This window comes from Lacerta agilis, chromosome 1 (assembly GCF_009819535.1).
Source record: "Lacerta agilis isolate rLacAgi1 chromosome 1, rLacAgi1.pri, whole genome shotgun sequence".
NCBI classification, from domain to species: Eukaryota; Metazoa; Chordata; class Lepidosauria; order Squamata; family Lacertidae; genus Lacerta; species Lacerta agilis.
In genome coordinates this window covers 41,619,589-41,636,731 of record NC_046312.1, presented here as the reverse complement: position 1 = coordinate 41,636,731, position 17,143 = coordinate 41,619,589, and the positions used below count along the sequence as shown (strand labels likewise).

The 17,143-nt window shown below is 41.7% G+C and overlaps 1 protein-coding gene across 2 annotated transcripts in view; it reads left to right on the top strand.

The window, feature by feature from the left end:
- LTK (leukocyte receptor tyrosine kinase) overlaps positions 1-17,143 on the top strand; it is a 94,625-nt gene that overhangs the window by 38,057 nt on the left and 39,425 nt on the right. Inside the window, exons 2-9 of one of the 2 annotated variants that reach the window (XM_033145641.1) lie at positions 322-435; positions 3,781-3,933; positions 4,942-5,158; positions 9,088-9,227; positions 12,688-12,825; positions 13,597-13,746; positions 14,465-14,565; positions 15,237-15,403. In XM_033145641.1, the coding sequence (XP_033001532.1) occupies positions 322-435; positions 3,781-3,933; positions 4,942-5,158; positions 9,088-9,227; positions 12,688-12,825; positions 13,597-13,746; positions 14,465-14,565; positions 15,237-15,403 (1,180 nt within the window). The remainder of the gene's footprint in view (positions 1-321; positions 436-3,780; positions 3,934-4,941; positions 5,159-9,087; positions 9,228-12,687; positions 12,826-13,596; positions 13,747-14,464; positions 14,566-15,236; positions 15,404-17,143) is intronic. The other variant, XM_033145642.1, reaches the window with a different exon arrangement.

Genomic DNA, 17,143 nt, shown 5'->3' with positions numbered 1-17,143 from the left:
TTTAATCAGGCAGCATTATTTTATTTTAATTAGACAGCATTGGGAAGTGGTGGGGGTGTAGATGTGCAAGAAAGCACATGCTTTTGTGTAGAAGCTCCCATGTTCAGCCTCTGGCATCTCCCAATAGTGCTGGGAAAGGACTCTTGTCTGAAACTCTGGAGAGCTAGTCAGCACTGAGATAGATGGACCACTGGCCCAACCTGGTATAAAAGAGCTTTCTAGCAGCAACTCCAAGAGTTTATATTTTGGGGAGGAAGTCGTCTGTATAAACAATTACATCTTCATTTTACTTATGTACTCCCCCCCCCCTCTCTTTTGTAGTTGTTTCTGCTTCTACGAGACCTGATGAGAAATTTCCCCCTTTCTTCTATACGCCTCCTAGGCTTTCTCCAAGTAGCAGTGGGATGGTTTCTCCTGATCAGTCCTCCCACCCAGGTATTGTTCCCATCTTACTCTTCAGAAGCTTCCCCATCAGTCTGAGCCTGTTACCAATGGTGGTAACAGATCCCCCTGTTATTTCCTTCTCAGCAAATGATGGACGTCAAACACATATCCTCTGAATGTAGAGGACTAAGTATTTAGATACTTAATAGACCTATTCTCCATTATTGTGTCCATTATCCACTTCAAGCCACCTGCATCAGTTGTTGTTGTTGTTGTTGTTGTTGTTGTTGTTGTTATTATTATTATTATTATTATTATTATTATTATTATTACCCCACCCATCTGGTTGGGTTTCCCCAGCCACCATCAATTGTGGCATCAGACTCCACATGATAATTAAGGAAGACATCCTTGATACAAACCTGAAAGGCCAGTAGAACAGCATGTTCTGTTTAATGTACTCAATTCCTCATCCTAGGTAGTGATGCATCTTCACTGCTAGTCTTAGGATTTCATTGTTTAATGAACATTTTGTTCCAATGGCATTCATATAGTGTGAGCATTAAATGAACCGGACATTGAGAGTGTAAAATACAACTGAATGAGAGTAATCTTACAGTAATTTCCCTGTAGCTTATACTTTCTCTGTATTCTGCCTAAGCCATTCCCTTACTCCTACAAATAATCAGATGAATTCAATCATGCGGCTTTAGAAAAGCCTTTCTTACTCACCCATTGGTCCTCCAGAAATCATTTACTTGAATGGAAGAAGCATGCTATGCATTAGCAGACTGTATTCTTTTTAATTAGGAATTAGTAAATTAGGTTTGTTTCTTCAAGCCAGGGTCTGAATGGCATGCATTCCTCATCTAAGATACAATGTGAATTCATTAGACAGGATACAGCAGGCATGTCCAAAGTCCACTTCGGGGGCCGCCGGATGATTTAATCTGACCCCCCCCCCGTGGCAGTATATGGTATGTCCTGGGGTAAAATCCTAAAAAGGGGGGGGGGGGAAGCTCAATAACTTTAGTCAGCCCTCACACATGTTCACTTCATCAAATCTGCCCCTCTTTGAAAAAAGTTTGGGCACCCCTGGTACGGTGCCCTAGCAAAATCACAGATATGGGGGGAAGAATATGATTGATTTATTTGCAAATTTAAGTAACCCCCCCCCTCAAGCCCCTCTCCCCTCTTCAAAGTTTATAAGTTAGTAAATGCATTTCCCCTTCATGCTACAATCTGGGTATGATGGAAAATATGGAAAAAGAATGATAATTTGTGTGTTTTTAAAACAAATGAGAGATAGCCAGTTATAAAAATAATGGGAACTGTATAAGTTCTGACATGGCTGAGTGGTTTTTGCCTGGGGCTGACTGTGCTTCAGATATGTTGTTCTCTTTCTGTGGGTTGTTTGTAGATCTGCTCTGAAAGTGACTAATAGTCTTATGCCATGTGTAATATAGTAAAACACACCATTGAGAGTACCCTTTGGACAACATTTTTAAAACCCTTCTCTCAGTAAAAAAAAAAAAAAAATTAATAACCGCCCTATGGACACTTACATCATAGCCATAACTTCCAGATAAGCAATTTTAAACTTTGCTGCATTTAGGATTACTGCTTTGCTATGCTTTGCAGAGCTACCGTACGTTTTAACTAGGGAATGTTTGTAGTGGATTGCAGCTTAAAATACTTCTGATTTAAAACTTAAATTTTTCTGAACTCCAATGTAGCTGTTATGTGTAACTCAACCTAGTAGAGACTAATGCACTTTTCAGCATTCAGTCTAAGGTAATTTTTGTATTGGTGGGGGATATTTTTGTTATCCTGTTTTGTTACCCCTGCTTTGCGTAGCATGATGAAGAGTTATAGGGAGCGCAGACATTTACACACTGCTTTGTCACATTTTGATTTCTCCAGATAAAAATGTTGCCCAGTTGTGGATTTTTTTAAAGGACCCCCCCCCCCTCTTATGGACTAACTCAGCTGTGTTTTGTTTGTTTTTTAATCACCCAGAAGACTGAATGTGTGGAATATAGGGAAAGGAAAGGCCTAGCTAAGTTGTCTGTAGGCATTGCTAGGTTTGCATGTACAGTGGTACCTTGGTTCTCAAACTCAATCCATTCCGGGAGTCTGTTTGCCTCCTGAAACTGTTCAAAAACCAAGGCACGGCTTCTGATTGGCTGCAGGAGCTTCCTGCACTCAAGCGGAAGCTGTGTCAGATGTTTGGCTTCTGCAAAACGTTTGCAATGTGGTGTTTGGGAGCCAAATTGTTTGGGAGCCATGCCGTTCCAGTAACAAGGTACCATTGTATCTTTATCAATGCAGTATGGTGGCTGTAATGTAAGAATCAGCCCATAAAAGGTAAGGTTTTGATTGACGAGCATTTCAGTGGCACTGAGCATGAACAAATTGTATTCCATGCCACAGTTCTCATTTTGTATTTTTCTGTTGTGAACTGCCCTGGGATCTTCAGATGAAGGTTGGTATACAAACTTTAATAATAATCTGGGCTACAGAAGTCATGGAGTGTTAAGTTGATGCTCATCAACCTTTGCACTACAAATTAAGAATATGTATTATTTCTGTTCTGGTGCCAGAATCGCCTTACAGTTTTAAAGGTGGAGAGAGATAAAATACAAACAGAATTTTTGATCTGTCTCTCCACTGCAGGATAAGCTTGTCTTCCTCTCACCTTCACAAGCGAAATGACAGGGTGTGCATGCTAGCCAATTGAATACTGGCTCAGCTATCAATTCTGCCCTCCATTATGCTTTGTGGAAATGGTATATATATATTTTAAGAAGCAAAAAAGAAATGCTAAGAATGGCACATTCATGCAATTATCTGTCCATTTGCAGCATTGTTAGTTTCCCAAAAGTTGTTATTGTGATGACTGATTGCATTCTGTGGATTGGGAGGAGGTTTTGAGGGGACACAATGGAACAGTGGAAGTAGTTGGTCAAGACAAAAGGCATGTTTAGGGCTGAACACATTGAGGATGCTTCCAGAGCAGTCCCACTGCCCTAAAAATGTTGTATCTGTTGTTAGCTTTAGAATTAACGACTGAGGTGCGTCCTTTCAGAAAGGATGTGTGCACAGAAATCCCTGTGTTTATATTTTAGCAATGCTGTTCTCTTCCCTTTCTCAACTAACTAAATCGATTAACTGTTGACTGCAACTCCAAAACAACGTTGCAGCTCCATCTCCTTGGTTGCTTTAATACTTCTTGAACATATATTGAGAAATAAACTGGGGCAAAGATTGTCTTCTGTTTTATGGTTAAAAAGTTTTATGGTTAAAAAGTACAGTGACTCGTTCATTTAAATCACTGTCATCACTTTCAGTTGTAATAATAATCTTGACTAATTATGCTCTCATTTGTTGTAACAGAAACCACGTGTAACTTTGGGTGGAACTGTTCCTGGGTTTCATCTACCAATGCCTCTGGAAAACCTGACTGGTTGCTGTCTTCAGTTGTTGTTCTGACTTCTCAGGAGCACCAGCAGATTATAGAGAACAACTCATCAAACAGAAAACTAGAAGGTTGTCCATTTGTGCACAGCGCACACATTTGTGGTTAATTATCCTTGCCTTCTTTGACAAGATTCTTTCTTAACTGGAGTCACTGTGGTATCCAGCACTATTTTCCAGATCACATACCATGGAGGTGGGGAGGGAAGGTTATGGATTAAAACACAAATTGATTTTTCATATGTATCCGTCATTGGCTCACAAAAATTGCAGAGGCGTGTGAAATGTTTTCCAAATGAGAACTCTCCATTCATTGCATAGCATCATGTGCTTAATGCTGTTAATATATTAAAATCATTACATTGAATACAAAAGACATATTGTAGGTTTTATATAGAGCCTCAGTTGCATAGAATTTGCTCTTCGTTACTTTATGGCAGAAGAGGCTGAAGCTGATTGTCAGATTATATGTTACTACCAGTAGTATTGGGAATGACTTGGCTGCATGCCATTCCAGTAACCAGATTCAGGAGCCTTATGGCCCAGTTCAAGGATGTGGTTGTTGCTTAACACCCAGTTTTCACTCCCTCCTCCCTCCTGGACAATGATCTGATAAGTAAGGAACCATGCTATTGCTCCCATATACAGTGGTACTTTTGTTCTCAAACTTAATCTGTTCTGGGAGTCCGTTTGACTCCCGAAACCATTCAAAAAGCATGGCGCAGCTTCCAATTGGCTGCAGGAGCTTCCTGCACTCAAGCAGAAGCTGTGTCGAGCATTTGGCTTCCGAAAAATGGTCACAAACTGGAACACTTACTTCCAGGTTTGCGGCGTTCGGGAGCAGATTTGTTCAACAACTAAGCCGTTCGAGAACCAAGGTAGGACTGTATGTGGTTTTTTACTAGTCAGTTAGTTGTGTGTGTGTGTGTGTGTGTGTATCCCACCCTTCTCATTATCCTTTCTCCGTATGTCTTCCTCTTTCTTCCCTCTAGCTTTCATCCATTCTTTCTTGCACTGTAATTTATAACTATGGTTGTTGTTACTCATAACTGTCCCCCCTCCTTTTTTTTTTTGCTGCAGGGGAAATTCTTCTCCTAAACACTAGCAGGATCTCAGACAGGTGCAAGTTCAGCCTCCGCAGCCCACTCCTGCCTTGGAGCTCCAGTTCCTGTCTCTTGGAGTTGGCCGTGCATTCACAGGGTGTCTCTCTAGGAGCACTCTCTGCTGAAATGAGACACGTGGACACTAATCAAAGTGTAGCCATTCATCTGCAAGAAAGTCATGAGCAGGATGCCTGGTAAGACCTGTTCTTGAAATTTATTAGATTTTGCCCCCAGGAGCTATTATATTTCTCATATTAGAAACATTACTAATTATAATATACATGAATATGCATATTAGCAATGAGTTATTAGGGGGAAAACTTACAAGCAAAGGCATCCCCCACTTAGGCGCAATTGACTCACGCACGGCCATGTATATGTGCGGCACAGAGAAATAAATAAATAATTTGGTTCAAACCTGGAAATGGTGGGAGAAAGCCAGAGAATCCTCGTCGCTCACAAGGAGATCCTCCCTGGAGCCTGAAGAGGACGTCGGTGAGGACAGAGGAAGCCACAAAGAGACCAGAGGTGCAGTGGGGCTTTGTTTAGGCTGCTCAGCCTCCCCACCTAGCAGCTGATGTGTGAGGTAGTGCAGCAGCTGCAGCTTTCCTACACATCCTCCAGATAGCTCCAGAGCTTCAATCCTACTTGTGGATACTTTTGGATACAGTATTTTTGGTATGGATTGAAGAGAGGGCATTTAAAGGGTGTTTAGAGGGTGTTCCCCACTTTACAAGATTTCACTTATGCACATGGGGTCCTGGAAAGTAACTCCCATGAAAGTGGGGGTGGGGACACGCCTGTATTTTAAATGTCAAATATCACATTCCATTAAATGAGCTATACATCCTCTTCGTGTTAGAGCTTTAGTCCTAATTTAGGATGAGCAAGCTTTCTGAAGCCTGATGCATAACTAGACTGGAGAAATCAGATTAATTATGGAGCCAGTTGCTTGAGCTGAGGACCTTTATTTCCTGCTGGGTGTGTGTGAAGCACCAGCAGTCTCTGGGGATGGCCTGGGTTATTTTCATTCCTGCATTGTGCATCTGAAATGAGGCCAAAATGCCCAGATCCTTCCAAATCCAAACGCCCAATATAAAGTGCTACACAAGTTAGATAAATAAAATAAGCTGTTTTCTTGAACGTCAAACCTACTCAGATCTTCAGAAATATTAGATAATTTTCTCTATTATGCTTATTAGTCATGAAATAATATACTAAAAAGAATGAGATTTTCCCCCAAGAGCAAATCTTCATCACTTGTATCAGATTTCTGAAGAAAGGGTTAAATAATCCTGGAGCAGGCCAAGTGTAGTATATCCAAGGATGGCTCTGAGCTGGTCTGTGACCGTAAAAATAAATTCAATTCAAGGATGGCTCAGTAGTGATTCTTTTGAATATATGCTTGCAAATAGGTTTTGTTGGAATGATAGTTTTATAATCTGAATTTTGGTTCCCATAAAAAAAAACTTCAGTTCACAAAACAAAATGTTAGGAGACAGAGAGCGCATGCAGGATTCCTGATATTATGAAACAGCTCACGGAGAACAATAGAAAAACCAGCAGCAGTCTCACAATGCAACTCAGGCTCAGTTGGACTGAGAAGTATGTTCAGTTTTTGTGTGTGCAATATGTTCCTGCACAACAACTCCTTTAATCTATCAGCCTTATCTTACATCTGCTTGAACTTCATCTATAGCTCCAAACACTTTTTTTTTTTACAGGCACGTTGCCCAATGACCTGTTGAGCCTTATATAGCTGCTTAAATGTCTTAATTTAGAAGTGGAGTCGTATTAGCCAATTTAACAAGATGTGTTCTCCTGACATAAAATCGATAGTAAATGTAATGCCAGGCTGGGTTATCTGAATTACTGCTGCAACAATCCTTCTATACTCCTGTGTATACAAAGGGCTTTGTTCTGGGTTCCATTAAGGAAATTAAATTGGCTCAGAAAAGTTCCTGTTTGGACCAAGCCTAGAAGGAGCCTTATTTATGGCATAGGGAAAAAGCTGCTTCATTTGGGACTTCCCAAAATTCAGCTACATAATTTAATACCTGATTAGAGCTCCATGATAATGGTAGGCTCTCTCTCTCTCTCTCTCTCTCTCTCTCTCTCTCTCTCTCTCTCTCTCTCTCTCTCTCTCTCTCTCCCTCTCTCTCTCTCCATACACACTAGGGGCTGCTGCCCCTGCTCACTCTGCTTGTCAACCCCACCTACCCCTTCGCCAACCAGCCTTCTCCCACACCTGACCAATCTCCCCTCCCTCCACAGCTCACCCCGAGCCGCAACCCCCTTTAAAGGATAATAACAATAATTTATTATTTATACCCCGCCCATCTGGCTGGGTTTCCCCAGCCATTCTGTGTGCCTTCCAGCAGATTATTAAAATACAACGATTCATCATTTTGTTAAACCACTGTGTGAAGCGCCTTCCCCCCACTGCTGCAAGGAAGCAGTGTAAGAGTCAAGCACCCAGGTGAGCTGTTCAGTGGAGGGCAGGAAGCAGAGCCCATGAGTCAGGACAAAGCGGCTGCCTCAGGCAGTGGAAGTGCAGAAAGAAATGCCCCACCTGCCCACACTGTTTCTGTCATTGGCAGAGCGCCCCCTCTCGCTGGGAACGTTCCAGCGTGCAGCATTGCCTCTCGTTTCCCCTGCCCTGGAAAGGAGAAGATAAGCACCAAAGCCTTGTTGAATGCTCCCCGCTTGCTAAGTTCGGCAAGGATGAGGGCATTGCGGCACAAGCAGATGTGGGGCGTTCCAGCAGCGAGGAGTAAGGAGCAACATGCTTCCGTTTCACCTCAGGTGGCGAAAGTGGATGGGCTGCTCCTGGTGTGAGGTACTTCAAACAATGGCTTAGCAAACAACTGTGTGAAGCACTTCCTTCTTTGCCAACAGGGAGGTTTAATGGAGGGAGGAAATGCTTCACACAGCAGCTTGCCAAGCTGCTGTGTGAATCTCCTTCCCTCCTTGCTGTAGGCACATTTAATGCAGGGGAGGAAACTTGCTAAACCGCTGTGTGAAACACCTTCACCTTCTGTGAAGCAGCTTGCCTGGGCCTCCTAATACCCACCCTGCTTCTTTGCTCACCTGCCTCCCTGCCTGGTGTTCATCACATTGCAGTTAGGATGTCCACTTATTGGCAGCTGCACAAACTGCAGAGCCTGACGACAGGCTTATATTTTTATGTATATGCAAAGCTGCCTCTCACAATTTCATATTCTCGGCAATATGCTATACATGTTACATTGTAGAGAAAAATATATTACTAGATGCTGCTAGGGCTGACTAGATGTAGTGCTGTGATTGCACATCAGACATAATGTACCCATGATTAAATTTTTAAGGCAGCTTGGATGCTGCGCTACAATTTGCAGTGTCGGTAATGAGGAGTGACTCAGTGCTGCAGGTTTCTGGCTACTGTGCACCATGACACAAGTGATACAATGATGAATCAGAACTGGTGGGCTGGGCAATGTGCAAAAGCAAAAAATGTGTTGGCATTTAAGTAATGGAAGATCAAGTATGCATATGTATATTTAACCGGTATACAGTAATTTGAAGTGTAAAAGGTTGGGCAAGATTTAAGCTGAGAACAATATCACAAATATGTCATGGGTCTTAGGCTGCATATATACTATTCCATCCACAGCACAAAAAAGTATTTTTTTCCTCTCAATATGGAATCATTAATGCTGAAGCTCAGCACGCTGCTTTTATTCTAGATTGAGTCTAGAATTGATCCTGCCATCAATAAATGTGGGTGTGGTTACTTGATAGGCATTTGAGAACCCTCCCCTTGCTTAGGTTATCCTTAAATTTGTATCAGATCTGTCTCCCACTGGGGAAGATCACAGCCATTGTTATTTTTATCAAATCTGCTAAGCTTAACTTGTTGATTGCCTTGAGTTCTTCTTGCCTGATGGGTACTGTTATATAGTTAGTCAAGCAAAATATTTTAAACAGTGATCAACTTGCATTGTTTCAGCAGCCTTGGATCTACCAGTAGATCCCAATCTACCTTCTTCCCAACCCTGAAGTGTGTGAATTACTTTGACCACTCCAAAATGCCATATAAATGTGAAGCATTATTTGATCATGACAACTCCTTTGGTTTTTGCAGGGTGAAGTGGAAAGTGCTGGTCGGTTCAGTTGGAGAAATGGAAAGGCCCTTTGAGATCACTTTGCTGTATTCAAGCTGTGAAGAAAAGAGTTCTGGGCTTTTGGCACTGGGCTCTTTGCATCTCAGAAATTGCTTTCATGGTGTGTCTTATATTGCCACTCAGCTCTGGAAAGTCAGGATATTTGCTTTGCATGATCACAAAAGCCCAGGATTAGCAATGCTTCCAGCATGAGACTCAACAGCAAGCAGTGGAGTAAATACCTTTGGAACATGAGGATCCCTTAAAAACAATTTTTTTCCCTTAAATAAATGTTATGTAAAAAATACACTTTTAAAAACTTTAAAAGTTTTTCAATTGGACTAAAAATGTTCATATGTCAGAATGGTGCAGTTGCTACATAACTATATAAGCAGATACATATACACTTTTCATATTAAATCACACATAAGCAGCATTTTAGGGTCAAAGCAGTATTTAAATTTTAAACCACCACACTCAATAAATATAGGGCAACCAAACATGATTTTATTGCACTAACTTCAGAATATAAATGCATTTTTGTTCATTATATTTTGTAAATGATTTTTATTGTCCTTCTCAAACTCCTTTCCTGCTTTTTTTGTTTGTTTGTTAAAAAAATATCAATAATGTAAGGGATTAATTATTCGTACATGTCAGGTGCTTTCACATACTTAGGGCAGAAAAAATATCTAGTGAAAAATATACAAAGGGAAAAGAAACTTAAACGATTTAAGCCATACTGGATAATTTATCAACATGCCTTTGAATTGGAGTATAATGCAAATACAAAGATATATGGCGGCAGGTTGAAGGGAGACTTGAAAAAGAGGGCAATAAATTTTGCCTATTGATAACCAAACTGCTGCCCCCAAGAAAACCTAATCCTGTAAAGCAGTGGTAAATCCATTGCCTGCAAAGGTCACATCTGTGCTTTCTGGATACCGGACTTCTAAGACTGACTTATTTTCTGAATCTTAAATAATTTGCTGTCTATCCAAAAGAATGTCTTCCACATGACTTACAATGGAGAAACAGAAAGCTACAGAACAGCCCTCAAGCAAATGGGCAGAATGTTCTGCAGCTTTCTGACACTTCTACTTGTCCTGTACCTAGAAAACACGGGTCTGAGCAATTTGCCACTTGTTCTGGGGACGTGGGTGGCGCTGTGGGTTAAACCACAGAGCCTAGGGCTTGCTGATCAGAAGGTCGGGGGTTCGAATCCCGATGACGGGGTGAGCTCCCGTTGCTCGGTCCCTGCTCCTGCCAACCTAGCAGTTCGAAAGCACGTCAAAGTGCAAATAGATAAATAGGTACCGCTCTGGCGGGAAGGTAAACGGTGTTTCCGTGCGGTGCTCTGGTTCACCAGAAGCAGCTTAGTCATGCCAGCCACATGACCCAGAAGCTGTACGCCGGCTCCCTCGGCCAGTAACGCGAGATGAGCGCCGCAACCCCAGAGTCAGACACAACTGGACCTAATGGTCAGGGGTTCCTTTTACCATGCTATGTAGGCACAGGTTTGAGCAGTTTTGCCTTTGCCCTGCTGTTGGAAACCTGATTGCCATTTGTTCGATTCAACGCTAAACCTCAGGTTTTCCCAGGGCAAAGTGAAGCATGGATGAGCCCACTGTCTTCCTTGGTAACACCAGAAAGAGGGATGTTGCAAACTTGAAGGCTCACTCTTTTAACCATTGCATTAAGCCAGTGGTTCTCAAACTTTTCTCAAAGCCACTCTTTTTTTGGGGGGGGGATTGCTCTCGCCATGCCAATTTTTTTCACAGTGGTACCTTGATTCTCAAACTTAATCCATTCTGGAAGTCCGTTCCAAAACCAAGGCGTGCTGTCCCATAGAAAGTAATGCAAAACGGATTAACCCATTCCAGTGCCAACCCCATAAAATGAAAGCAATAATCAATGTACTGTACTATAAAATAAATAAGACAGTATTATAGATGATTAAAATTGAAATTATTTTTTTTCTTATCTGCACTGATGATAGTCATTGTTTGGATGGGGGGCTTTTTTCCATTTCCGCAGTCACACAATCAACCAATCAGTAGCTGAACTGGGTTCCACACAGTCACAAAAACAAATTAACCGAAAAAGCCTCAAAAACAAAAACGCAAAATAAGCAAAAACAAAAGCACCAAATACAGCGGTACCTTGGTTCTCAAACATAATCCGTTCCAGAAGTCCGTTTGACTTCCAAAATGTTTGAAAACCAAGGCGATGCTTCTGATTGGTGCAGGCGCCCTGGAAACAATAGCTGACAGCAGCATTGGATGTTCAGCTTCCGAAAATCATTCAAAAACCGGAACACTTACTTTCAGGTTTTCGGTGTTTGGGAACCAAAGCGTTTGAGAACCAAGGTACCACTGTATTGATAAGAAATACATTGAGAAACAAAAAGAAAAAAATCCTAGCAGTGCTTGATTTATAACACAGAACACTACTACTTTATAATACGATTGCGGGACACCCAGAAAGGATAAAGCAATGCAGCTACACGAGAATGTGAATCATTCCCAAAATATAATTATAAATTAGCCTCTTAGGTAAGTACCTTAAGTACTTCAATGAGAGGTGTGAACTTGCTTTTGCCAGGTAATCTCATTTATATTTAGCCTAATTTGAGACAAACTCTCACCTTTCTCTTTTCTGATCTTTCATATTTGTCAGAGTTGAAAATCCCTGTTCACAACAAGATGTTGTGGAGAACTGTACAATAATAGCCAATGCTCTTGAAAAGAGGTGTGGATACTGGCTGTATATATAAAACATTGTTTTGATACTATGCTACACTACACTGAAATGTCTAAATGTTTCTTTGATGGTCCTTGAATCTTCCTGCCACACTTGCTCTCCTCTCCTGCAACATCAGTGTGGCACACCACACCCTTTGAGAACCACAGCATTAAGTGATTGCTCCCATGTGTGAACCAGTCGTCACAGTTTAATTGCTCCTGGCGGCGCTTTTCAACAACTTCTCAAATAAATTTCAGTCCTGTTCAGATCTGGTGCAGAGGGTGGCAAAAAGTATAATATGTCCTAGTATTTGTTTCTCATCAATATTAGATCTGTCTGTTTTCATTACGGATATATTTATTGATGGTGTTTCAATAGTCTGAGAGAGAGCCATACCCCAGCAAATCCATGCCTAAAATTCAGGCCCACTCCTTTTTGTAGATTTACTTTAGCAAGCAAGCAACAGTTGTTGTTTTTATTATTATTTATTAAATTTGTATACCGCCCTATACCCGCAGAACTCAGGGCAGTTCACAACATAAAAGCTACCCCTTTATACGTAAAAATAAACTCTGCCTCTGGATATGTACATCTTTGGAGATCTAGATGTAGTCGAAAGGTGGAATACCAGTATTTAAAATAAAATAAAGAATTCTTAACTGATCAGTTCATGCTGCTTTCAAGAACTCACTCTTCTGTTTATTGCTCGCTGTATCTTTGCCATCTTCTTCCATACTCTTGTGACCAAGGGGGAAAGGAGCTCATAATGGAACAATTATGTTTTAAATCAGCATTGTTCTTTGATACTCAGGTGTATGTTTTTTCCTTCCCTTCAGGCAAAGGAGTTCCACATATTTCCCAATACGAGAAGGGTTCCACTGCCCTATGCCCACAAGAGGGCTGTGTCAGCAAACTTCAGGTCTGTGATTTCAGTACCAGTTGCCTCATCGAAGAAGAAGGTGGATCCATCTGTGGTGAATATGGATCTATTTCCCTTACACTTTTCTGTCCATGGCTTCCTACTTGCCAGCTGGGTTGCATGAATATTTTGAGCTCACTTGCTGACTCCTGTCTTACTAAAGTCCCCTAAAGTCCCCTAAAGGCAGCAAGACAAAAATAGCTTGAATAAGATGAAAGCAGTGATTCCTTGGCTTGGTCCCCTCAGATCATGCAACCACAAGTCCACAGAGTAGCTGAAGTCCTCTCTACCTCACAAAACAGCCCTTATATCCAGGACCAGAGTATTTCTCCCCAGCAAGGGGAGAGCCATCATGAGGTGGCTCAGGTCCAATCAGTCCTAGCTTCCTCCTGCCAGGACCCTGGAGATTAGGCTATTGACTCCTGATCAGGTGATCTGATGCTGGCTCCCCCTACCACAGTGATAGTAATCAAGACCACTCAACTATGGTTTTTTAAAAGTTATATTATTGTGATCATGAAATGTATTTAATATTCTTGTTTGGTTCTAATCTGCCTTGGGGGGCCTTGCCTAATGCAAGACAGTGGTATATAATGAAAATTATTATTTATATCATTGTTGTTAAGGGGAGGTGTCATGGCACTGTACATTGAATGAGATGACATGAAAACTTACATAACGCTTGGTGCAATTGTTTCCCATGCTTGCTGTTCTTTTCTAACCAAACTCAACAAGAGAAGGTATAGTTAATTAACTGGTACTCACCCTGTTTCTCTTCTTACTGAGATTTATGTTTTCCTTCCTACCACCAATCTTTTTCTTGCAGACCATCTACCAGAGGGCGCACATTGTTCTTTTGAGGAAGGTCCCTGTGGCTGGACATTGGGTGGCAATGTGAATTTTTCATGGTCTATTCATGGCTTTTCAAAGATGCCTGAAGACCCCTTTGGAGCATCTGCCTTACATGCTACCAGAGGTTTGTTCCATATCTGCCATTTTCTAGTTTAGCCCAGAGCACAAGGTTGTTCTAAAGAAGTGTCAATAGAGGGACACTTAGCCCCTGCCTTGAGAGAGTACACATCAACCCATGAGAGACATGCACATCTCCCTTAAGCAGCAAACCCCAAAGTGTCAGGAGAAGAAGTGTGAATTAATCACATTTTCTCTCTTGCCAGTTCTTCACAACATGTAAAGTAGCTCATTGCTTTCAGCAGAAATAATTCAAGACATTTGAGCAAGTGTGTGTGTGTGTGTGTGTGTGTGTGTGTGTAAATGAAGGACCAAGATCCACATAAAAAACCATTAGTGTGCAACAAGTGGGGGACTGCAAAGATTTTGGGAGGAGCGCATTGAGCTTTCCTCTCTTCCAAATAAATTGCTGTAGAGATGTGATGGTGACTGTGAGGTATGGAGATGGTGACTGAGAGGTATGCAGTGCACTGTAGATCATGCATGGTGATAATAATAATAATAATAATAATAATAATAATAATAATAATAATAATTTATTATTTATACCCCGCCCATCTGGCCGGGTCTCCCCGGCCACACTGGGTGGCCTCCAACAAATACATTCTAGAACCTGTTGGCTCCACAAACAGATTATTATTAAACCTGGGTCTCATTTGCTGAGCGTTCCACCACTGCACATCTGCAAATCCGCCACTGAAATCCAGTTGCAATTTATTTTCCAGGTCACTTTTTGTATCTGCGTGTAGACAGCGAGCACACAGATGGTGTTGCCTGGGAATATAGTCCTAGACTCCCAGTCAGTCTTGCAAATGGAGCCTCCCAGGTATGTTTCCCTTTATCCTTCTTCAATTAATCTGTACTTTGAAGGAACTTTTAATGACGCAAGCCCCATTTTCTTTTCTTTCTTTTTACTTTTTTTTTTAAAAAATATTTGTTTTATTAAATTAAAACTGGGTGTGACGGTTCTATCTGGAGCCCCTGATTCAATCTCCATTTGATATGTGATGGAAGCCATGATGTCTTCATTCTGGACAACCAGCTACACCTACTGACCTGATAAATAAACATTGTTTTTGAGGGGTTTTCATACTTGGCTACACCTGGTAGGGAAAGTAAGCTAATCCCTGAGTAATTCCTGAGTAATTTGCATGTGGTAGGAAAGTAAAAAAAAAAAAATATGATTTCAAACTCAGAAAGATGGATAGTCCTCTCAACATATACTTTCCTTTACTTCCTCTGTGTGGCTGCAGCCAGGGTACACAGCATGAGAGTGGGATTCCATATTCTTCATACTTCCTAACCCACCGCCAAGAATTTGAGTAATCATGCCAGCTTATACATTGCTTCCTCCATGCATCTGTGGCGATAGGACCACTGTGTATCAGGAATTTTAGTATATATGAACCTAGCCTGTCATCTTCAAATATATATCAGAAAGAGCCTCCTTGACAACTGTTATCTGTCTCTTCATTTTGTCATCAAACTCCTCTTTAGCTCCAATTCTCAGCCTACATTTTTGGCAATTACAATGGCACCATCTCACTCATTGTCCAAGAAGAAGGAGACGGAATTGGTGCTACGTTGCTGTTGTGGGAAAGAACAGGGAGCTGGAGTGATCACTGGTATCTTATAACCTTGGAAATGCCAAGACTTCAAAACTAGTAAGTACAACATCAGTAGTATTCTTCACTAATAGAGCATAAAATGATATATAGATAATATTGTACCATCAGTATGCATGACACTTGATAAAGTAATAACAAAAGGACAGGTTCCTGCCCTGTGAAGGTTGCAATCTAAAATCTAGCAGTCAGAAGTTCATAGAAGGAGAGGAAGAAGATGAAGATGGGGATAAACAGAGGATCTGTGTTCCTTCAGTTGAGTTACAGGGCTTGTCCACTCTTCTGCATGTGCTGTGCCTAGAAAGCATGGGTCTGAGTGGTTTTCCCCTTGCCACATTCCTTTCCAAGGGAAACCCCACTCTTTAAAGCTAGATCAGAACCAACGGCAATCTGGAGAAACTGTGGATTGCCAATTGCTCCAGTTGAGTGCTAAAGAATGGTTTTCCCTCAGGGGAAAGCAGTGGGGCAAGAAGAAGTGTGGATAAGCTCTTAGGCTTTGCGAGGTTGATGGGGCTGCATAGCTTCACCCCCCCCCCCAAAATGTGGGTTTTCAGTAGGGCTTTGAGGGAAGAGAGGGAGAGGAAGTTCATATTGCTCTGGGAAGACGTTCCAGGCATAAGGGACAACAAAGCAGAAAAGGTTGAACTGTTTCAAGTTAGAGATCTTTGGACTAGAATAATACATCTAGGCAAACAGTCATACCTCTGCTCTCGAACAGCTTGGGAGTCAAACATTTTGACTCCCGAACGATTGAAAACCAGAAATGGGTGTTCCGGTTTTTGAACGTTCTTTCGGAAGCCAACCATCTAACGGGGCTTCTATTGTTTCCGATTGGCTGTGGGAGCTTCCTGCAACCAATCAGTAGCCACGCTTTGAAAGTCGAACGTTTCGGAAATTGAACAGACTTCCGGAACAGATTCTGTTCAACTTCTGAGGTATGACTGTACTGGTGAAGTTATTCTGAGCATACAAAGTTTAGGCTTGTAAAAGCCTGCTTCAGATTAAAGTTCCTGAATTCTTATTCATCCCAGATCAAAATTCCTGTCTTCTTTTGCTGCCCATCCCTGCCACCCATTTCTGAGTATCCTTATGGAAGAAATCTACACAATCACCATTCCCTCCATCCCATAGTTCAAGCCTGAGTGTAGTTGCCTCTGTAGCCCAAATGGCACTCCTTTTATGCACAAGAGGGGAGGTATCGGGGTGCTTGGAGAAGCACCCAATTTGGCAGAAGTAGAAAAATAATTGGGAGGTACCGTGTTGAGGGATGAATCCCAAACAGCCAAATGAGAACTGTGCGCATTCAGTGGTCACAGAATGTTGAGGATGAAAACCAGAGGAAGGAGAAATGGAATGGTGTTTCCTGGAGGTGGGCATGGCTGTGAAACACTCTTCACCTGAAGCTCCATGACAGTCCAAACCTACCGGGTAATCATTTCCTGGAAGCACTGTAAGGCCTGCATGTCTGAGTTGACATTAAATGACCTGGACTAGGACAATATGGCATGTTACATAGTGTTTTATATAAGGGCTTTGCCAAATTTTCACCCCCTAAAAGAATTGGAGCGCAGAGAGGGCATTTGCCCCCACAAGCCATATTGGGGTTTTTTTCTGTTTCTCTGTGCCTATGAGGTGTTACTGTCTTCCCTATTGCTACTACTCTGCAGTGCCACTTTTGAAAAGGCATCTTCATCCCCACAGCATTATGCCAGCTAATTGGGGGACATGTTTTGCTTTGCTTTGCTTTGTTTTTGGTGTGTGTGTGTGTGTGTGTGTGTG